General features: G+C 38.8%; 1 protein-coding gene across 1 annotated transcript in view; it reads left to right on the top strand.

Annotated features, from left to right (window-relative positions):
• The window catches only part of PHLPP1 (PH domain and leucine rich repeat protein phosphatase 1), a 278,290-nt gene that overhangs the window by 202,774 nt on the left and 52,302 nt on the right, over nt 1–23,214 (top strand). Inside the window, 4 exon segments of the mRNA XM_020995722.2 lie at nt 2,950–3,152; nt 6,247–6,307; nt 8,027–8,122; nt 14,788–14,943. Of these exon segments, the coding sequence (XP_020851381.1) occupies nt 2,950–3,152; nt 6,247–6,307; nt 8,027–8,122; nt 14,788–14,943 (516 nt within the window).

Below are 23,214 nucleotides of genomic sequence, written 5' to 3' on the forward strand. Positions count from 1 at the left end.
CATGGTACCCTTGGTATCTCAGTAGTTTTTTCATGGTGCTCCTAAACCAAAAGAAATAATTTATTGTTAGGTTCAAACAACTTAGTAAGTATTTATGTCCTAACAACTTAGTTGCATTTAAAAAGTAATTGAAATAAAACAATATTTTTATTTCATTTTTTATATAACTCCAATTACTTACTAATGGAATGTGTGTCTGTGGCAGACACTGAACAACTTCTCTAATCTTGGAATCGGCTTGAACACTGCCAACCTCGTTTCCTGTTTCACATCAGTTTTCGTGCATTACTTGCTTTTTATCACAGCAACCACGGAAAAACTGCTTCTGCAAAGATAAAATGTTCAGAAGGAGAAAGTAGTTGCTGGCATAGCCAAAAGAACAAGTTAGCAAAAAAAAAATCTCACACATTAGAGAATGTCATAGAAATGCATATAGCACAGTCCCATATTGAAACTGTGAATTCCTGAAGATAGGAGTTCTTTGGGCAACATCCAACTGATGCTGAGTGTCCCTTGCTTCCCTCAAAAATTTAAAATTTTTTGCTATACCAACATCAATTTGCTGTGTACATGGTTTGGAAACTGAGATCTTAACTACATCCTAGAGGACTGTGTTTTAGTAAACAGTCAAAATTGAAAATAGCAATTGGCCTAGAAAGAAGCTATTGTTCATCATGTAATTCTTTTTTTGAACCATGTTAGAGAAGCTTCATCAATTTAAATGATGACCTTTCCCATCGTTAAAGATTATGGGTCTTCCTTTTTCATCTCATTATACCTATTACTCCTTTTGTGATTTGCAGTTAACAAGACTATTTTGTGTATGTTTTCAATGAAGTACCTTCGCATAGACTTAGAGGCAGAACTAGAATGGGCCTTAGCCATCTAGTTCAATCCCCTTGCTTTTTATAGATGAGGAAGCCGAGGCCCCATGAGGTGAAGTTATTTGTATGAGGTTACAGAGCTTTGAAGTGTCAGAGACAGCTCAAGGTTCGATCTGATTTCCAGTGCAGTGTGTAAACTCTACTCCCTCCTATAAATGATGTTTTACCAGTTGGAGGGAGAGTATTTCTAAATTCTGATGACATTTTGTATTCAGAGTGAAGTCTGTTTTCTTGCCTATATATAAGTTTTAGCAGCATAGGGAACCTTTGGGAATAATCCAAGTGCCCAACTTGGAATTGGATTTTTATTTTACATGCTGTAGGTGGAAAGAAGAGAGAGAAAAGGAAGAATACCTTTGGGCCCCTTACTGAATGGGTGGGCCTCCTTGTTACCCTCTTGCTGTCCTGTAGTTGATTCCAAGCAGACATGCTTTCTTCTCCTCCCTTTTTCATCTGTTGGCTTTATGGTGTATCTCTTGATGAGGGTGGCATGACACATTCCACCTTCTTCTCCATTCATCATTAAACTCACTGAAGAGGAAAGCTCTCTTATCTTGGTGGTTGTAAGTGAGAAGATAAATCTTCATATGTTTGCTGAAGGCCAGCCTTCATACTTAATGTTCTTTCTCACAAGTGGCCATTACATGATTTCTGGTGAGTTCCTGCCATGCCAAGAGAGAAGTTGCTTTGGGGGGAAGATCTTGGAATTTTATTGCTTCAGTAATATCAAATAAAGTTTTTCTTGGAGGAAGGTATATAGCAAAATAGGAATTGGGAATTTTCAACTCATCTTTGTAATGATATATCCCTTTGTTAAGTTGGTCAGTATTCTCAATTCTCCTTTGTATCTTAGTGGCCAAAGTCCTTTGGTATCTCTTCTCCAGGAACCTCTGCCAGAGAGCTTGCAGATTCTCCTATTATAGATTCTGCTGGTTTGGACCTGGGTTCTAGTCCAGCCTCTGATACCTATTGACAGTGTGAATGTGGGCACGTTTTGTAGCCTCTCAGTGCATCAGGCAGCTCTGATACTGTAAGTGGTGGAACAGATGCTCTTCTGCATTGATAGTGGGCCTTTCCTAACCGGACTTCCTTCTGCCAATGAAATCACAGATTGAGTATAAAGAAAAATAGATACTTTTAGATAGACTTTTTTTTCTTGTGAACTCTATTCCATCCTTGGTTTGTTGTTCTTTCTCCTATAACCTCTAGCCATTGGCCCTTTGTGTGCCAGATTTCTATTCATTCTGAGCTTTCTCATTCCCCATAAGTCTTAAGGACAGCAATGGCATCAGTAACTTATTCCTAGCTTTGAGCCAGCTAAGAGACCATGTGGCTTACCTTTATTCCCCTTTTATGTTCACTTCATCAGACTGTGCTGTATCTGTAAACGTTATCATTTTCTCCTGGGTTCAGACAGAAGCAAGAGGGGGTAGTGGAAAGAGACTGGGAATCTGAAGATGTGGGTTCAAATCCTGGATCTCTACTTACTACCTGTGCAAACTTGGGCAAATCATTTAACTACTCTGGGCCTCAGTTTTTTCATCTATAAAATGAGAGAATTGGAATGGATGTCCCCTAAGGGCCCTCTCTAAGTCTTATGATACTTTGAGATACTGCCTCTCTGCTCCTCTATTTATTTTTTTTCAGATTTGAATATTTATTGTAGTATTAATAAGCATTCCAAGAAGTTGAGATTTTTCCCCTTTAAGTTGTCTACAATATGATGTCAGTGGTTTTCCTTTTGCTGAAATAAATTAAATCTGTGATATGATCCTCTTAAAATAATTTCAGATGGAGTCCACATGCTAATTTTTTCCCCAGCCATAATTCTCTCTATTGTATTTAAGAATATACTGTCAAAATTAAAACCCTTGTGAGTTACAAGATAAGGACAGTCAGAAAAGCTAGCCATTTAGACCAATCCAGATCGTTGAGAATGAAGAAATTATGACAAGAGCTTCACAGTAAGCCTTGAATATTTGGTGCCACCAAAGTGGGAATGGCTTTTATTTGTATCGTGGAAGTTAAATACCATCTTTATTTAAATCTTCTTTTTCCCTCTAAGATTGAATGTAATTAGGAAGCTGATGGTGCAGGAGGTGGACTTCCTTCCACATGTGACTCAACTAGACTTACGAGATAATAAGCTCGGTGATCTGGATGCTATGGTTTTCAACAATCTTGAAGTTCTGCACTGTGAAAGGAACCAGCTGGTGACACTCAATGTTTGTGGCTATTTGCTCAAAGCACTCTATGCCTCTTCAAATGGTAAGTGAAGCAGGTAGTACCAACATCTGTCTTTGTGCTGGCTATGCTTCTACCTTCAGGACTCTCCCTGCCCTCCTTCCTCTGCTATCATGGAAATGCCAATGTTAAATGAAGCTAAGACACCAGGCATGAAGGAGGGGGAAATCCTGACTTGGTAGGAAGAGTAGAGGAAGGAAAGTTGTAGTTCTTCTGTTGTTCCGTGTGTCATTTTGTTGTAATTATTGAACCGAGTAATCTCCTCTTCTGACTTGGCTCTTCTACCTGGGGGGAGGGGGAAGGGCAGGGGCAGACTTAGCATTTTTCCTAGAGCTCTTTGGTAACTAAATATGTGAGTATGTCTCTGAGGACCAGAAAAGGAATATACTCTACGAAGTGGACAGAACAAGCATTTATTACATCCATCTCACAGGAGTGATATGAAGAAAGCATTTTGCAAGTGATAAAATGTTAAGTAAATGCACTCTTAATGTTATTATTATTAAGTAACTAGAAAAGGAGTCTGGTTAATCTAAGTTAAGACAATATTGATACAAGAGATCATCTAGTTCAGGGGTTCTTAACTGGAGTTCCACAGAACCCAACCATGGATAGATTTCAGGAGATCTGTAAACTGGGATAGGAAAAAATGATAACTTTGTTTCAATATAATTGGTTTCCTTTGTGTGTCTGTATATTTTATTCATTCAAAAACATTCTGAGAAAGGGTGCCAAGGCTTACCCAGACTGCCCAAAGGAGTCCACGACACAAAACAGGTTAAGAACCCCTGATCCTAGTCCAAGGGTTCCTGACCTAATTTTATAGAGGAGCAAACTGAATCACTGATTTACTCAGGATCGTGCAGGTAGTAAGCATTGTACAAAGCTAACAAGACCTTCATAAAGAAGAGAAAGCATGTAATGGATTGTATGGGGAAATGAGACCATTCTTGAAACCTGTTTAAGAGGGTTTAGTAATAACTATATGAGGTAACATTTATATAGTGCTTTAATAAAGGTTTGCAAAGGCCTTTACGTATATCATTTCACTTCACCTTTGTAACAAACCAGCTTCAAATATGTTTAATAAATAATTCTTGCTCATAATTTGAAAATAGTGTCAATTCTAATAAAGATCACAAGGATATAGTTGACTCCTAAAGTAAAGATTTCAGGCCCTCTTTTAGTTAAAAAAAAAATTAAACACTTCAACAGATTCTTTAGAAATTACCTGTTTTTTGCTTAGCACTTTTTATGATGCTGAGGAAATATTTGCTAGGCTTCAGCCCTTAAATCCCTTACAGTCTTGTTGGGGGCATAAGAAATGAAACTATTATAGAAGAGTAGAGGACAAAATATAATCACATTCTTAATTGTGTTCTCTGGATTATATGTACCATGCAAATTTGGAAAAGGGTAAAATCAATATGGGCTGAACAGTGAAGAATGGTTAGGCTTTGAATAGAGAAGAAGGAGGGGTACACTCCAATCAATCAACATTTATTCAGCATCTACTACTGCATCTGAATGGGAGCAAAATCACAGAGGTAGGAATGAGCTTGATGTGGTCAGGGAACTGTGGTGAGATGATAAAATGAGAAGTTAAAATTGAGGAACAGAGATGGGGGTTAGCTAAGTAGGCAGGGTCAGATTTTCAAGGGCTTTGAATGCCAAAGCAAGGAGCTTAGACTCAGTCTAGGAAACACTAAGGAACCATTGTAGGCTCTTAAGCAGGGAGTAGTGTGATAAAAGCAGCATTGTAGTACTATTATTCTGGCCACATTATTTAAAGTAACTTGAATAGTGAGGTTATTTAAAGTAAAAGAACCCAAAGTCAAGGAGCTAGTTAATGCAATCATCCAGGCATTCACAAAGGTTGTGCCAGGGGACATGGAAAGGGGCCACAATTAAGGACATTTTTTGAAAGAATCATTAGCAATCCAGTTCAGCAAATGTTGAATACTACATACATGTCTTGTGTCTGCAAAGATGAAAGAAAATAGTACCAGCCTCAGATGAATTTATTATCTAATGTGGGGATAAGACAGTAATAAAAGGTTAAGCATTATACATGCTATGAGCAGTTTGAGGAGGAGTATTTGCTCTCTGATGGGAGGTCATGAAGGAGGTAATCCATGACTTGGGCCTTGGAGATGAAGAGAGATTTTGACCAGTGTCAGGGACAGGGAAAATGAAGGCATGGAGGTTGCATTCTTAGGACTTAGATGGGTCTGTGATCCCATCAGTATGGGAGTTTCTGTCAATGATGCAGCTCACATCCCTTTCATGCCTAAGATAGATACAAAGGTTAAGACTGAAGGGTCAGATTTTAAGCCTGAGTGACTGGGAAAATGACTATATTGTTGACAGAAATGGGCAGTTTTTGGAGGAGTGCAGAATTATGGGAGAAGAGATGTCTTTGGCTCGTGATCTGTTGAGTAGAAGGAAATAAAACATCCTGGTTGAAATGTTCAGCAGCCTCTTGAATAGGAATGAAGCTTAGTGAGACAATGTGGGCCATACATGCAGATTGGGATGTCTGACACAGAAAAGATCATTGAAATTATGAGAGTGAGTGAGTTTCTTAGAGGAGTCATTGAAAGCAATGAAGAAGAGATAGGAGAGGAACAGGGACAAGGGGATCACAGTCTCATAGATTCCAAAGGAGCATGGTCATCAGTGTCATATGTCTTAGGGAGGTTGAGCATAAGGACAATTGAGAATAGGCACTGGTTTTGGCTAGAAGGATGGTCATTGGTGACTGGGAGTAGTTTTAGTACAGTTGTAGAAGCAGAAAGCTAGATTGTGGAGGGTTTTAGGGAGGAAATATCAAAGATGCATACAATTCATTTATTAATTCACCAATTATAACAATATTTATGTCAAGACAGGAGGAATGGAGAGCTAAAATCTAGATACATGAGTGGGGAAAAAATGATAAAACCGCTTATTCAGTCTTTCAAATAAATCATGATTGCATGCAAAAGATACCTTTAATTTTTTGTAGCATCAGAGTTAAACTATGAACACAAGGGGAAAAAAAGATAATGAAGCTTAGTCAACAGATTTCTGTGCCATTTTCATAGTATTTTCATGTCTTGCTTTTTTCCATCCTTAGAACTTGTGCAACTCGATGTTTACCCTGTTCCGAATCATCTGACCTTCATGGATGTTTCTAGGTAAGGAGTCAATGTGCTAGAATTGGAATGCTTTGAGGTAAAATTGTTTGAAAGTTCTTTAAGCAATTCCAGCTGAATTCATGTATAAACACTCTCTTGAATGTAAAGCACGTATATGAAATCTCAATGTTGTTCCATCAGTTTTTACTGTTTAGGCTTTAAAAGAGTGCCTTAGCAATGTACCCATTAAAATGTTCCAGTGAGAGTGGCATAAGTATCTCGAGAAGAATGTGTCACAGCCCAGCTGTGAGTACTTGTACTCAATAGTGATCTAGCCTAACTATTACAAATAGACCAAGATGATGAATAGAAGAAAAATCTTAACACTAGCTCTTATCAGTTAGCTGAGCATTATTGACCAGAGCTTAGACAGTTGAAGAGGCAGTACGGTGTGGTGAAGAGTAATGAGCTGGGAAGCTTAAAGAGGCATCAGTTCTGCATGTAACTATCAGTTTGAGCAAGACAGTTTGGACCTCAATTTTTTTTTCATCTTTGTAAGAAGAGAATTGAACAATATGATTTCTCAGGTTTGTCCTAAGTTTTTTCTTTATGTGAACTGGGGTGTATGCATGTGTGTAATTTTGCTTATTACATAATGTTCCCCGACCTGGGTCTACATTTCTTTTCATCCCTTGTGGCATTTTTAGCTCTGTCTCTTGTCAAAGGATCCTGTTTTCTAAAATCAAAATTTGGATTATATATTCTGACCAGTCCCCTGGTCCTGTATGTAAATAGGAAAGTTGAATGCATCTCACAGAATCATGCCTGCACTGTGGCATTTATTCCATTTGAAAGGAATGTTATGGTGACGTTGATCCTAAAGCATAGAGGTATATGTGATCCTATTATAAACATGCATGTACTTAAATAGTTTTAGTGTGAATATAACATAAATACAAAAATACAGTATAATGTATAAATGTTGTAAGTGTAATCGTGGTTTTTACTTAAGTATAGGTAACACTTAAAAATTCAGCTTACCAAAATGAGTTCTGGAATTTGGGGCACCTAGAAGGGAACGCAACATATGGGTAGTGGGGTCCAGGATGTATAGACTGTCTAAATATGTTTAACTTGATAAAGTTATGTTTGCATTCAAAATACGATAAAATAATTCACCTGATTTTCCTATATGGTTCATAAACTGGCAGAAGGCAAGTCTGAATGAGCAGGTCCAAAGGTGTATTAAACAGTAGAAGCAATGATATGAAATATAGATGGCCCCCCATGCTGCTTTTTTAAAAAGAGAACATTCATTTAGTCATAGGATTTCTGGCATTTTTGTTTTTAAAAGAATGGCTCTCCATACTTCATACTTCGTACATCATTGAACACATTTTGCCTTTAATCATGAACAAGCAACTCTAGGCAGTTTTAGTACTCAGGTACTAAAGTACTGGTCCTGGAGGAATTTAGCAGCTGCCTCACATTGCAGCAGCATCATCATCATCATCATCATCATTTGAGAGGCAGTCGAGGAGGTTGACTTGCCCAGGGTTACACAGCTAGTAAGTGTCAAATGTCATCATTATTATTTTTTAAAATTATGTGAATGTTTTATTCTCTATTTCTTTCTAATTACATACTTCATATATTGTTATTTGAAGAACAGAGCCTTGGGCTTAGAAGAAGAGATTGTCTTTGGCATCGCTTTGATCCTAGGACCAAAACTTAAGCTGAATCCTAACTTCAAAAAAACAAATGTGCCTTGATTTGTAGGAACCACCTAGAAAGTGTGCCTGAGTGGATTTGTGAGAGCCGCAAGCTAGAAGTGTTGGACATTGGACATAACCAGATCCGTGAGCTCCCTGCGCGGTAAGTACTGTAGACCAAAGGACCAAACCTGAAACTAGAAGTCACTCAGAACTGCTGAGTTAGTGTGTACCTTGTCCCTGTGACAGAAAAGCTTGTTTTCATCTTTTGTTTGGTGTCTTTTACCTCATGTGGTGTCATTGGGCTATAAACTTGGCCTGGCCTTTTCTTCTTTACTTTCATGCAGTGAAAAACAGAATGTGGCTTTGAATTTCAGCCAAACATTTTAAAGCCGTGCAGGGTTAGTATGTAGTGGAAATTTTTTATTTCATTTCATAAGCCAAAAGGAATGTTCAAAGACGTGTCAAGGCACCTGATGGGGCCACCTATAGGATCTTGATCCTTTTGGAATGTACCATTTGTACAAATTGACCATAAGAAATGACTGCCTCACTTAGTACTTCAATATAGTTCTTAAAAAGAAATTTTCATAGATTTTAGCTTGTTAATAAACCTGACACCAACAAGCAGAGTTCTGTTTTTCCTAATATGAAATATGGGCCAAGAGACCTTTCCTTTTCTTCTGTTTCTCTTCTCTTTCTCTCTTATTCTCCCCAATTTTCTTTTGTTTCCTAATCTTTAATGAAATGAGCTGCTGGATTTATAAAAAGACCATGTGATCTCCAATGTTCACAACCCTCTCCCCGCAAAACAAACAAAAAAAACACCAGGCATATCCTTTATTTTCAAGTTGTCAAAATTTGCACCAATATTTTGGGGATACTCAGCTATGATTCAGTGTACATGCAGTCACTTTCTACTCTTGTCCACTGGTCATTAAGCCTGAGGAAATGTGTGGTACCATGATTGTTCATTTAGTGATATAGAGCCAGATTCTTCCTTGAAAACACTGTTGAGGGAGTGTATAAATCTGTTTTTCACAGGAGCTTTTATATTAAGATATTATCCTTAAAGATAATTGTTGGGAATACTGATGGTGAATAAAACTACACTTTCTGTTAAAGAGTTAGTTAGTTGTGGAATATACATGTTTAGTTGACCTGGCCAAGAGGCAGAGAGTAATTTCAACCAAGTGCTAATAAAACCAAGGTCACTTTTTCAGTCCCTACAATAGTCAAATTCCTTCTGTATAGTCTGTGTCCATCAGTCACATTCCTAACTAAATATAACTCTCTTACAAATGTATAGCCTTTATTATTGCATGGAATAAGTATGTGTGGAGCAATGCACTACTAGAATAACTCTTTAAGCACATGCAATATTGACATTGGTTTAGTAGCCTTTTAATATGTGATAGTGTCAGGGGACAACAGGGACATTAAACATCGTTTACTAAGTAGGAAAAAGGACATTTGAGAGAGCCTCAGGATTAGAAGAGACTTCAGAAGCCATTCAGTACAAACACGTACCTGAACAAAAATCCTCTCTACAGAATACTGGCAAACAATCAGCCAGCCTTTGCTTGTTGACTGCCAATGAGAGAGACCTCACTCCCTTCCAGGGCCATCCGTTCTACTTTTGGATAGCTCTTGTTATTAGGAAGTTCTTCCTTGCAGCCTGAATTTGGCTGTTAGCAGCTTTCATCCATCCTTTCTGGTTCTGTTCCCTGGGCAGAACTGTCTTATCCTCATTAGATTTTCCTTCTCCAGTCACATCCACCATTTCCTTCAGTGCCTTGGGATGTAATGCATCTGGCCTGGTGACTTTAATTCATCAAGGATGTCTAGGTTACCTTTTTACCATCTTCTTAATTTGGGGCATCAGTCCCCAAAGAGCCATTTTTTGTCTGTCCTTTTTGCACAAAGCCTTTTCTCCTTGGCAAAGAAAACAAGCTAAATAAGGATTGAGCAATTCTTTCTTCTTTCTGTCATATGTTTTATCATCCACCATAAGCAGCGATCCTTATGCCTTCTTGATACTCTTATCATTTAAAAAAACCTTTTTTCTTGTTCTTGGCATTCCTGGCCAGCTTCATTCAGTTCATTAGAACTCCAACATAAGTCTTATGGAATGGTGCTGTGCTTTTGGAGTCTTCCTCGGTTATCTGCCCTCAAGTCCATCATCTTCACATATGTTTGAATTTAAATTGATTGATGAGCTCCCCCTCTTGGGCTCTTTAGACAAATTCCCTTTTTTGTTTTCATCTGATTTTTTTTGATTTATGTTTTTAGAATTTTATTCTTGAGGTTCCTGCCCACTCCAGGCCAATGGCCTGTGTAGAACTTAGTCCCTAAGATTTATCTTTTCTCTTTACCCTTTAAATCTGTTTCCCCCAAATCTAGGGTGCCTGTCAGTCTACGCCTGGCTTTGCTTCCTTTCTTTATCACAGATTCTAACATGAATTACCCACTTCCTTTCCAGGTTCTTATTTTAGCTTATTCTTATTCCTTGTGGGTGAGAATCACATCTAGAATGGCAATCGTTTCCTCTGCCTTAATTTAATGGCTCAAATTCTCATTAAAGCAAGTCATGGAATTGTTACAGGGCCTTCTTTGGTCAGAGAGTGAGCTCCAGCAGTGATCCAGATGATTGAAGTGTTGTCTACAATGTGTTGTCTACATGCCAAGCTTGTTGGCTTTCCCCAATTATTTGCTTATCTAATCTGTTCCTTTTGACTAAGGTATAGCATATTTTGAGAACCACACTCCAGTCCAGGGTCTCAGCCTACCAGCTGTCAGTGATATGGGAAAATATCCTCCTCTAAGCCAGGATGTCCAGTTCGTCTTGCTCATTGCTTCTGTCTTGTGCTTTTGTGTGTAGATGTCCAGAGCAATGGGTTTTGTTGCTGGCTCTTTCCTTCGATTTTTGTGAGTTCCTGGTTGTCTCTACTGGTATTCTTTTTCCTACATTGTGGCTTCTGTCTGTTGCACAGGTTCTTAAGCTTTTTTAATTTCATGGACCTCCATAGCACTCTAGTGAAGCCTGATGCTACTATGGTTTGTTGCCTACAATTATAACTGAAGGGAATGCTAAATTTCAATGAGAGGTTAGTAGAAGTTAAGACTTCCTTTTTTTCCTTATCCATGTCTGTCTGAATGAATTTTCTCCTGTTTTTGAGTATAAAACCCTTTTGATTAGTTTTTCAAGACTCCAGGCAAATTCATTCTTAACAGCCTTTAAAAAAAAACCTGCCAAAGTACATTTCTTCTCAGGCCAGAAACATGTCATTCCTATATTTTAAGCTGGGGTCCAGTAATCTAAACCCCAGCCTTACTCACCATGTTTTGTTTTGTTTTGTTTTTTTAAAATTAATTAATTTATTTTTAGTTTTCAACATTCACTTCCACAAGATTTTGAGTTCCATCTTTTCTCCCCATCTCTCCTCTCTCCCCTACCCCACGACAGCATGCATTCTGAATCCTCTTTCCCCCAATCTGCTGTCCTTTCTATCACCTCCCCCCCCTTTATCTCCTTCTGTTTTCCTGTAGGATAAGATGGATTTCCATACCCAGTTGAGTCACACTGTGTTTTTAAAGAGCAGTTCTCTTCCCAAGTCGGCCTTTTTCTCTTTTCAAGCCCTTGCTTCTGTAAAGTCAGCATTCCTCTGTGCCTCTTTTTTCTCACATTAAAGCTTTTTCCCATTTTTGTTTAAAGCAACATTTCATTCTGCCAAATAATCTGAAAAGTAGAGAGACATTCCTCCAGCCTCTTTGCCTTCTCTTCTAGGACGATGACCAGAATGCACTGAGGTCATAGATAACCAGTGCTGCCCACTACGAAGGTTGTTGCAAAAGTCTTCTGTTCTCCATACTTATTGGAACTGAGATTCTCAGTGCTTTTTTTCCCACTTCTTGCTTAGTAACTCTATTAGAAAACTTGCTAGAATCTGCCCTGTTGAATTTCGTAAAATAAAGTAAAATAAAGTTCTCTCTCTCCTTAGCCCACACTAAGAGATTCTCATTAACAAGCTGATAAAAGTCCACACTTAATTTAAGTACATAGAATTTGTTACGTCTTTAATTGTGATAGTCTCCTGGGTAACACTTTTATGATATATGAAGTATCTGGGATTTATTATCTATATTCTAGCTTGCAGGGGCAGCTAGGTGGCACAGTGGATAGAGTACTGGGCTTGGGTTCAAATCCAGCCTTACTCACTTAGTAGCTGTGTGACCCTGGGCAAGTGACTTAACTGCTATCTGCCTCAGTTTGTTCAGCTATAAAATGAGGATAATAAGACCACTTACTTTCCAGAGTTGTTGTGAGGTTCAAATGAGGTATTTGTAACGCATTTATCACAGTACCTGGCACATAGAATAGGAATTCAATAAATACTTGTTGCCTGCCTTCCTCTGTTAAAGACACAAAAACAAAAGAAAATATAGCTGATCTTTAATCAGAATTTTTCCCAAAGATATTTAATCTTTAATTTATTTTATGTTAATGAAAACTGTTTTAGGTTATTATTATAAAAATGTAATAATAGCTAACACATATAGAATTTATAGAGGCATCTGTGTGGCTAAGTGGGTAGAGCTCTGGGATTGGAGTCAGGAAGATCTGAGTTCAGATACTCACTAGGTGTGTAACCCTGGAAAAGTCACTTAACCTCTGTTTGCCTTAATCTGCTGGAGAAGGAAATGACAAACCTCTCTAGTATCTTTGTCAAGAAAATCTTATATGGGGTCACAAAGAATTGGACATGAATGAATAACAAATATAGTATCTATACTATGTGCCAGGCACTGTGCTAAGTGCTTTATAAATATTATCTCATTTTATCCTCATAACAACCCCGTGAGGTAGGTGCGAAGAAACCCAAGCTTAGAAAAGTAGCACATTATATAAAGTAAAGTCTTAGTGTTGAAATTCAGTGTGAGATAGGATAAGCAGGAGAAAGGGAGAGAATTTGTTACTCAAAATTTATTTTAATAAATGTTAAATTTTTTGTGTGTAGTTGGGAAATAAAAATATTTTTAAAAAATTCAGTGTAAAAATTTTACACTGTATTGGATGCCAGTGTTAGAGTGGGTTACATCTTCTATCTGATTAGTGTATTTCTTTGAGGAGGAAATCAGGTGATAAATACATATGTGTACATGTAAATATGTATGTGAACATATCTATTTCTCCTTTTTATAATATTGACAAAAGTTATGTGTTTTTAGTCTATTCTGAACTAGATTAGCTAATACTAACTTAACTAACTCTTCCATAGTATCTTTCTTAATCCTTAGCTTTTAGTATGTATGGCCATCATCTGATTTTATTGGTTACAACAGTGATAGAAGCCACATGCCACTAAAATGTGGTTTTATATCTTTTCATGCAACATTTTTCTTTCATTTTATCTCTGATCATCAGTAGAAAAAGAAGCATGCCCAAGCTTGCAAATAGCTTTTCAAATATCAAGATAGAAAAACAGAGTAGATGAATTTCATTCCCAACACAATATATTCATTCTAGCATTAAACAAAAAGAAAATAGGAAATCCACAGCCCACCCCCCACCCCCAGAGAGGGAAAAAATCCAAACACATACAGGTTGGGAGAAAAAGGCAAAGAAAAAAAATGAGTCTACAAGTGAAGAAAGAGTAGTATAGCCTTTTCTGTATGCATTAAAAAAAAAAAACACTTTCAAGGGGCAGGTAGGTATCAAAGGGGGTGGAGAACTAGACCTGAATTCAAATCCAGTTTCAGGCACTTAATAGCTCTGTGACCCTGGGCAAGTCACTTAACCCCAATTTATTTCCCCCCCAAAAAAAAAAAAACTTTATTGGCTTAATTAATAGCTAGTCAAAATTTTGTACTATATTTCTGTGCTAAGCACCGAAGTAGGTGCAATAGGATAGTATGATTGATTCCTTAGAGATTAATTAGGTACCTACCATGTGCAAGGCATAATGTAAGAGACTAAGGATGTAGACAAAAAACTAAACAATTCCTTTCCTTAAGGAGCGTCCATTCTACTAGAAGAATATGACAAATATACAAATAATTTAAAGGGAGACAGAATTCTTTTTATGAAAAGTTATAATTAACATTTTTTATTTCCTTCCTGCATACACACATCTTTTTTTACCCATTCTTCCATTTTGTGACCTCATCATTTAGCTCCCTTTTTTTCTTCCTTTCAAATTTTTTTTCTTTTTTCTTTAGACGAAAATAGATGTGTTTACCAATGAATATGCCATCGTTATATGTAGAAAAAAACACACCTTAGAGTTGTTCAGTGATTTTTCAGTCTTGTCTGATTCTTCATGCTCCCATTTGGGTTTTTCTTGGCAAAGATACTGGAATGGTTTGCCGTTTCCTTCTTCAGCTCATTTTACAGATGAGGAAACTGAGGCAAATAAGGTTAAGTGATTTGCCCAGGGTCACACAGCTAGTTAAGTGTCTGAGGCCAGATTTGAACTCAGGAGGGTGAATCTTCCCTACTCTAGGCCCAGTAGTTGTAAGCACTATGCCACCTAACTTCCTTAGAGTAAATTACTGATAACTTAGAGTAAAATTTATTGTAAATATTTGAGAGTTCATTACCTTTTATTTCTTTAAAGTTACTCAAATTATTATTTTTTTAAAGGAAAGGAAAAGTTTGAGATGGAGATAAATTCCTACCTTGTGCTGAAATAGACTTTCTGTTGCTCAGATCATTTTGATCCATGCAGCTTTGGGAGATGAGGGGTTGGGGCAGATTTTGGCCGTATTTAGTTTTTTAACTGTTTCTCCATCCCTCCCTTCATAAACTGATTCTGTTGTTCTTCGCAGCTTGTTTTATAATAGTAGTCTTCGTAAACTGCTGGCGGGGCATAACCAGCTAACCAGGCTACCAGAGAGACTGGAGAGAACCCAGGTGGAAGTCCTGGATGTTCAGCACAACCAGCTTGTGGAGCTACCACCCAATCTGCTGATGAAGGCTGACAGGTAAGGGAGCAAAAGTAGCAGCCGATGCATTAAGACCTTTGTGTGCATGGGGGCAGGGGGGAGTGTTATGGTAGGGGGTACAGGAAGGCTTGGAGGGGAGTGGTTTGGAGATCACAACTAACATTCTGTCTTTTGCGTGGTCTTTGGACGCACCAGACAATCTTCAGGATGGAAACCAAATACAGTTGCCTGGAGTTTTGTTTTTTCAGGAGCTTGTCACCTCATTTGGCTTGTGTGAACACCTTCTGACTTGTCTTTCAGTTTTAAACTGTGTTTGTGGACAGATGCTGCAAATGTGCTCTCTTTCTTAAAACCAGTGATACTATTTTCCCCTGCTTCCTACCCATCGAGGACCCACATTTACTAATTTTGCTCCTTTCCCAAAAATATAGCACAAACATGGTTTTGCTAGAAATAGGCCACATAACCCGTGTGTGCTTAACAGAAAAATCTTGAACGTCATCTAGAGAAGAACAGTGTTAAACTGTGTGTATAGGTACCTGTGGGGACAGGGTATAAGCCAGAGATTCTAAATGTGCTTTTGTGTTTGAGTGAAAGCTTACAGTGCAATGCAGGGCACTTCTATCTTAACTTCATTATGGTGAGAGTCTTGTTGCAGTGATACATTTGTGACTTTTGGTGATAGATGTTGATTGATTTGGAGAAGTACCTGAGTTTTTTGCCTATTCCTATCTGTATTGAAACATTTGCTTCAATTTACATATGTTGTTTTCTTTTAGAAGAAAAAAAAATTCCCATTTACAGAGAATTTAAAGTGACTTTTTGTTTATTTAAACATTTCTAGGCTTTTATGAGTTATTGCTTTGTGTGGAACCTTTCTATATGGAATAATACAGAGCAGACTTAGAACTTCCAAACTATCCTTGCCCTAAAGTGGATGAATTCAGTAGGCATTTTGGTAGGCATTAGCGATACAAAGGTTAAACCAATCCTGTCTCTTACTTCAGAGAGCTCACAATCTCGTTGGGGGGATAGACATGTCCACAGAAAGTTTTCATATAAGTTATAAATATAAAGGAGAGGTCTAAGCAGAGTAGTATCAGGGATATAAGAGGGAGACTTCACTTAGAGCTAGGAAAGATTAGGGGAAGTTTAATGGAAGAGGTGGTATATGGAGTGGGCCTTAAAGGATTGAAATGCACGGATAATTCCAGCATTCAAGTGATGGCATGAAACAAAGGCATGTGGAAAAGAAGATGGGACAAATGGTGAATGGTGAGGATGTGTTCGAACAAAGAGTGACAGCAAGGTAAGGAAAGGTTGGAAAAAGGTAGATCGAAGGCAAATTAAAGAGGACCTCACATGCCAGGTTAAGGACTCACTACGTTTTTCCACAGGTAGTGGGGAGACATTGAAGGTTTCTGAGCACAGAAGGGATATAATCTCCATGCAGCAGGTGAAGGATATGTTGGAAAGGAAGAAACTAAAAGCAGTGAGACCAGCAGCCCAGGCAAGAGGTGATAAGGACCTGAATGTGAAGATGGTTGCCATGGGAACGGAACGGAACGGAAAGGAGAGGGGAGGAGAGTTCTGGATGAATTGATTCTTCCCTCCCCTTCACTTCCCAGTCCTAAAGAGGACTCTAGGGTGCCCGGGAAACATAATGGCAAATGTAATTGATGACATTCTCCTCAGGGCTCCAACACTCTTAAGTTGTACGACTTGGTGGTGGCCTGAAAGTTAATTTGCTATGCACCCTCAGCTCAATGGCCTCACATTCCCCCAAAAGCAAAGCTTAGGATGCTTTCTAGTTTGGCATTTAAGACCTTCTCCATTCTGGTGCCATCCCGCTTTGCCTTGTCTCGCATCACTCCCTCTCACATGCCCTACACTACTGCCAGAGAATGACTGTTGCCCTACCTTTAACACTTCCTACCCCCATACCTTTGCCCATGCCATTCATCATTCCTAGAATGCTCTTGATCTACCTCACTACAGCATTCCCACGTGCATCTGCACACCCATACATATGTAAACACACACATCTACGCAAGTATACACATGCTCACAGCACATACACACACTATCTCTGTTGAAATCCTGTACAGCTTTTGAGGCTAACCTGAGGTGGGGGATTCAGTGCCCCAGGGCCTCCATCCATCTCCCCACCCTCAGTGGAGGGCGTCTTTCCTTCTGCTTGCCCTGAACAAAACAGTTGCTTGCTCAGCATCCAGTCTTTAGTGAATCAGGCCGCAGCAATAGCCAAATCACCCAGAGTGTCTGCAGCTGGTGCCTCAAGAATGAAAAAGCAACCCCTTGGCCCATCCTCTTGATGGAACTTCAGATTTAAAACCATGATGGTATCCAAAGGGTGTCTGCCATTTTGATGGCCAAACATCAAGTCTTTCATTGGGCTTTTTTCTTTACCTCTCAACTTCCCCTGCTGTAGCAAGTCTGACTATGTTCTTTATCGTCTTAATTGCTTGATTTTCTAGAGGGTTAAAACTTTCAGGTGGTATCCGTTGAATAATTCTGCACTGCCTTGAAAGCAGAAAGGTAATTGGCTTCCCCTGTAACCAGGTAGGCAACCAAGCTGTTTCTGTCTTCTTGACTTTTAGTGATAACTCCCTCCTAAAATTGGATCTGATGTTAAAGTATTCACACTGCTTTATGGTAGGTCATTTGGCTTATGATTTTGCTGCCTTTATTTAGCTTTGAATGTTGTTTCATTTTAACTTGCATCTCAGTAGTGCTCAAATTATAGAGACAGATGCATGAAGTGTGAGGGGCCATATGTTGCTAAAGATTTGGCTGTGAGTTTGTATCTTTTGATCAGGATAGGATTTAGTTCTATTGGTTGAACTAGAAAATAGTCCAGTCTGGATCATATTGGCATGGATCTCTCTCTTCCCATCTCCCATTCACTTGATGGTGAGGATTTTCTTGGCTGAACATAAGACCAGAGGGACTCTCAGTTAATCAGTTCAGTTTTTACTGGCAGATGCTGCTGGGAAAGTAGATAATTCCTAAGGGTCACTGGAGTGTGTCAGGTGCCACCAGGGGCACTGCCAACCTTCTGCTCCACACCTGCATTCTGAGAAGTGACTGGCCTCCTGTCCACTCTGCATCTTAACTTTGATTTGATGGCTAAGTTCTTTCTTCTGATGAAGTCAATTCAATTTACTAGGATGGCTTGACTGATCAAACAAAAATGAACAATTTAAAGAGGGGGAAGGGATAGGAGAGTATAGAGTACTGCTGCTTTTTCAGCTATAGATAGACTTATAGATTCATAGCTATATCATTTCCCCAGAAATGCCCTTAAATCCTATCTTTGTGTAGAGGGGATCAAAAACAGACTTTTAATCTTTTATACAGATAAATTAATATATACTCAACTGTCTAGATATATGTAGTTAATTTACATCTTTAGATTCTCTGTAGTCAATCTGCATATTAATTAATTATTAATCTATAGCGAGTGTAATCTATATCTTTATATATAATTTATAGCTAATATAAGCTATCTTTATGTAATAGATTTATGCATCTCTATGCAGGTATAGATATAGGTGTGATAGTCTATTTTTAATCCCCTCATCACAAAGATACGATTCATATATTTGACATTTCTGGGGAAAATGACATCCAATATAGATATCTGTATATCTACATAGATAAGCAGATACATGAGTATTTTTATCCCCTTACCACAAGGAGAGAATTTAAAGATATATAGATATGTGGAAATGGAATGTGGTTATATTGATATATAAAAATCTTTTTCTCCCTTCATGACAAGGATAGGACATAAAGGCATTTCTGGGAAATTATAGATGTAAAAATGCAGCAGGGCTGTTGTGTTTAAGGTTTTATAGTTAGGAGACGTATAAAAATATAGGGGGGAGGGAGCCCTATGTTTACCCCTTTCAATGCATTGGGATAATTTATAACCATTGTTGACTAGATCGGTGCTGATTGAGAGGAAGCCAGCCAGTGACAGAAGACACAGGAACATAAGAAAACAACAGCCTAATTCCCTTCCTCATCTAGACCACTCATTCAACATAAGAAGCATGTCTTAAGTAGCAGTTGGGGGTATAGGGTGTACGCTGCTGTTGTAGAAACACTTGATTAATGGCCAACACTACTGCATCCTTAGACTGCTGCTTAGTATGTCTTTTATCACTCTGTAAGTAATTACAAGAGAGAGGCAATACTTCCTGCTGGAGTCAGGCTATCCCTAAGTGGGGCATTACCTTCAAATGCCCCATTGTGATTGCAGTCCTGGAATGAAGACCATTCTTGGTTTTGTGTTTAAGTATCCTTAAGGTGCTAGCCATCCTCAGACCGTAAGTGTCAATGACTTATGACAGAACAGTGATTAATGTCTTGGAGGCAGAGAATATTTAGTTCAATACCTGCTGAGTAAGGTCATTCAGTCGACAAATACTTATCAAGAGCCTGCCATGTTCCAGCAGCTGTACCAAGCACTGGGGAGAGAAAGACAAGAATGCAATCCATCCTCCTCCTCAGGGAGCTTATAGTCTAGCTGGAGGAGGCAGCATATAGATAAAGAGATTTGTGCAAAATAGAAATGAAGGTATGAAAAGGCATTCACCAAAGGCTTGCTTTATGCAAAGAACTGTGCTGAGACTAGACAAACGAAGTTATTTGAGGGGAAAGACTCTTCTAGCTAGAGAGATTAGGATTGGTCTCCTGTAGAAGATGGCACTATTGTTGATCTTTAAAGGAAACTAGATATTCTGAGGGTCGTAGATGGGGAGAGAATATGTTTCGCCCAGGGGGACAACAAAAGCAAAGATACCCAAGTGGAAAACAAGGTGTTGGTTATAAGGAACAAGAAGAGAGCCAGTTTGGTTAGACTGAGACCCCTTGAGAAGCCAAATGAAGGAGTTTTTTATATTTCATCCTGAAGATGATAAGCACCCAGTTGTTGAGTATGGGATGCCATGTTAGACTTGAGCTTTAGATTCATGCATTTGGCAAATTTGTAAAGGATGGATTAGAGAGGGTAGGACTTGGGGCAGGGGGACCACTTAGGAGGCTATTGAAACAGCCCAGGTGAGAGCTGATGCGTGACCTAAGTAGGAGTGCAGTTGGGAGTGTGGAAGTAGAAAGATAATAAGGCATGTGAAAGTAGAAAAGTAGATCTGGCGACTGAGGGATACATGAACAAGGCACTGCATATTCATAATGAGCTCCTAGCCCAGTAAACATTCCAATGCTTTTTCATGCTGTTGTGTAAGTATTCATCCCCCAACTTGTACTGTGAAGTTGGGTTTTTTTTTTGACCCAAATGCAAGACAGTGTGCATAGGCCTCTTGTTATTATATTAAATTTCGCTTTCAAGATCTTTGAGGATAATAGAGTCATAGACATAGAGCTGGAAAGTGCCTCAGAGGCTATCTCTTCCAAACCACACATTTTACAGATGAGGAGAGTCACAGGAAGGTTGTGATTTGCCCAGGACTGTACAAGTAGGGATCATCAGAGGTAGGATTTGAAGCCGGGTCCTCTGTCGATAAAGTCCTTGCTCTTTTCCCTGTGCCACATTGACAGATTAAGTATTCCGCCCAATGCTGTCATCTGCAAACTTGGTAAGTGTAGGATTTGTCTAAATAATAAAGGAAATGGGGAATGTTTAGTCTGGAGAAAAGAAGAGTGTGTGTGTGTGTGTGTGTGTGTGTGTGTGTGTGTGTGTGTGTGTGTGGCAACTGGGGTTAAGTGACTTGCCTAGGGTCACACAGCTAGTAAGTATCTTGTGTCTGAGGCAGATTTGAAGTCAGGTCCTCCTGACCCCAGGGCCAGTGCTCTATCCACTGCACCACCCAGCTGCCCCAGAAAGAAGATTTAAGGGGAACAAAGGCTCATAAATTTAGATCTGGAAGGGACTTTAGATATAAGATAATATAACTTTTCACCTTACAGATGAGGAAATAGGCCTTGAGAGGTTAAGTTATTTTTTTGAGGTCACAAGGGCAGCTAGATGGTACAGTGGATAGAGCCCTGGAGTCAGGAAAAGTCCTCTTCCTGAATTCAAATCTGGCTTCAGACACTTATTAGCTATGTGACCCTGGGCAAGTCACTTAACCCTATTTGCCTCAGTTTCCTCATCTGTAAAATGAGCTAGAGAAGGAAATGACAAACTACTCCAGTATCTTTGTCAAGAAAACCCCAAATTGGGGCAGCTACATGGTGCAGTGGATAGAGTACCAGCCCTGGAGTCAGGAGGACCTGAGTTCAAATTCAGTCTCATACACATAACACTCACTAGCTGTGTGACTCTGGGCAAGTCACTTAACTCCAATTGCCTCACGAAAGAAAGAAAGAAAGAAAGAAAGAAAGAAAGAAAGAAAGAAAGAAAGAAAGAAAGAAAGAAAGAAAGGAAGAAAGAAAGAAAGGAGGGAGGAAAGAAAGAAAGGAGGGAGGAAGGAAAGAAAGGAGGGAGGAAGGAAAGAAAAGAAAACCCCAAATAGGGTCACAAAGAGTCAGACATAACAGAACAACAATGGATATAGATAGTGACAGTTGTCTCCAAATTTTTGAAATATCCTCCCATAGAAGAGGGGTGACTTGGTGGAAATGTACAAAGAAGAAATTTCTGCACAATATAAGATAATTTTTTTTGGGGGGGGGGCAGGCAATGAGGTTAAGTGACTTGCCCAGAGTCACACAGCTAGTAAGTGTCAAGTATCTGAGGCCCGATTTGAACTCAGGTCCTCCTGACTCTAGGGACAGTGCTCTATCCACCACACCACCTAGCTGCCCCCAGATAAAATATTCTTAGCAATTAGAGCTATCCAAAAGTTGGATGGGCTTCCTTAAGAAGTAGTGAGTTCCTCCTCACTTTGAGGAAAGACTCAACACACACTTGTCAGTATGTTGTAGAGGAGATATTTATTGAGGTACTGGTCAGATTTAGTTCTTTAAATCCTCCATAATGCTGAAATTCTCTTAGTCTGTTCATTGAAAACTGCAATTCAAGACCTAACCCTTCTAGATATCGGAGCAAATAATATTAGGCTTGCCTACTTGGGCTCTTTGGTGAAGGCAAATTGAATTATTTCTTTAGAGAGAAAAAAGATTTGAAGATTTCTGAGCCTTGTGTCTTGGCCATTAATTTGGTTCTTCTACTTTGAGAAAATTTATAGAATCATAGCTCTAGAAGGACAGGATTTTAGAGCCAGAAAGAATCTTGGAGAATATCTATTCTAAGGTTTCTTAACATCTTTTGTGTCATGTATTACCTGGGTAGTCTTATAAAGCCTAGAGATCCCTTCTCAGAAAACTGGTTTTAAATGATTAAATAATAAACATAGGATTACGAAGGAAATCAAATATATAGAAATGTATTTATCAAAATTGTTTTAAAAACCAAGTTCATAGGGGCAGCTAGGTGGTGCAGTGGATAGAGCTTCAGCCTTGGAGTCAGGAGGACTTGAGTTCAAATTCGGCCTCAGACACTTAACACTTACTAGCTAAGTGACCCTGGGCAAATCACTTAACCCCAATCACCCCAGTCTCCAAAAAGGGGGGAAGAACCCAACAAACAAACAAACAAAAAAGCCAAGTTCACAGATTCCAGTTTAAGAAACCCTGAATGCCAAACCCTTTGCTTTACATATGAACAAATTTGAGACCCTCTTCTTACATTTTGACTTTGTAGTGTGAAAGACATATATGACTGGAAATGGAGATGGGCTGTCATGGACTAAGAGTGTGGATCACAGGAGAGTCTGAATGTTGTTCTAGTGTCCATAAAATAATGAAGGAAACAAAGCATATTGGATAAATTCTGTCAGGATGATTTATGGAAATACATTAGAATGTGAGCCTATTGAGGGCTCTTTGTATCCCTAGTGCTTCCTTAGCATTATGCCTGGCACGTAGTAAGTTCTTTAAGTAGATTTTTGTTGATTTTTGAAGTGGGAGAAAAAATCAGATATATCATAATTATAGCTAGCATTTATGTAGCAATTTAAAGTTTATGAAGTGCTTTGTATATGTTGCCTCTTTTGAGCCTCACAGCAACCCTGTGAGGTAGATGCTAATAATATCTCCATCTTACAGATGAGGAAACTGAGTGAGAGAGGCTAAGTGACTTAATCCAGAGTCAGACAGCTATTTAGTAACTTTGTAGCAGGATTCAAACTCTGGTCTTCTTGATTCCCAACACTCTATCCACTGTGCCACCTAACTGCCCCCTTGAGAATGAGAAGACAGAAAGATGTTCTGATCTGTATCAAGTAAATCAGTTGTGGATTCATTGAAACAATAGGAGGATGG

This window comes from Phascolarctos cinereus, unplaced genomic scaffold (assembly GCF_003287225.1).
Source record: "Phascolarctos cinereus isolate Bilbo 61053 unplaced genomic scaffold, phaCin_HiC Scaffold_4;HRSCAF=312, whole genome shotgun sequence".
Lineage (NCBI taxonomy): Eukaryota > Metazoa > Chordata > Mammalia > Diprotodontia > Phascolarctidae > Phascolarctos > Phascolarctos cinereus.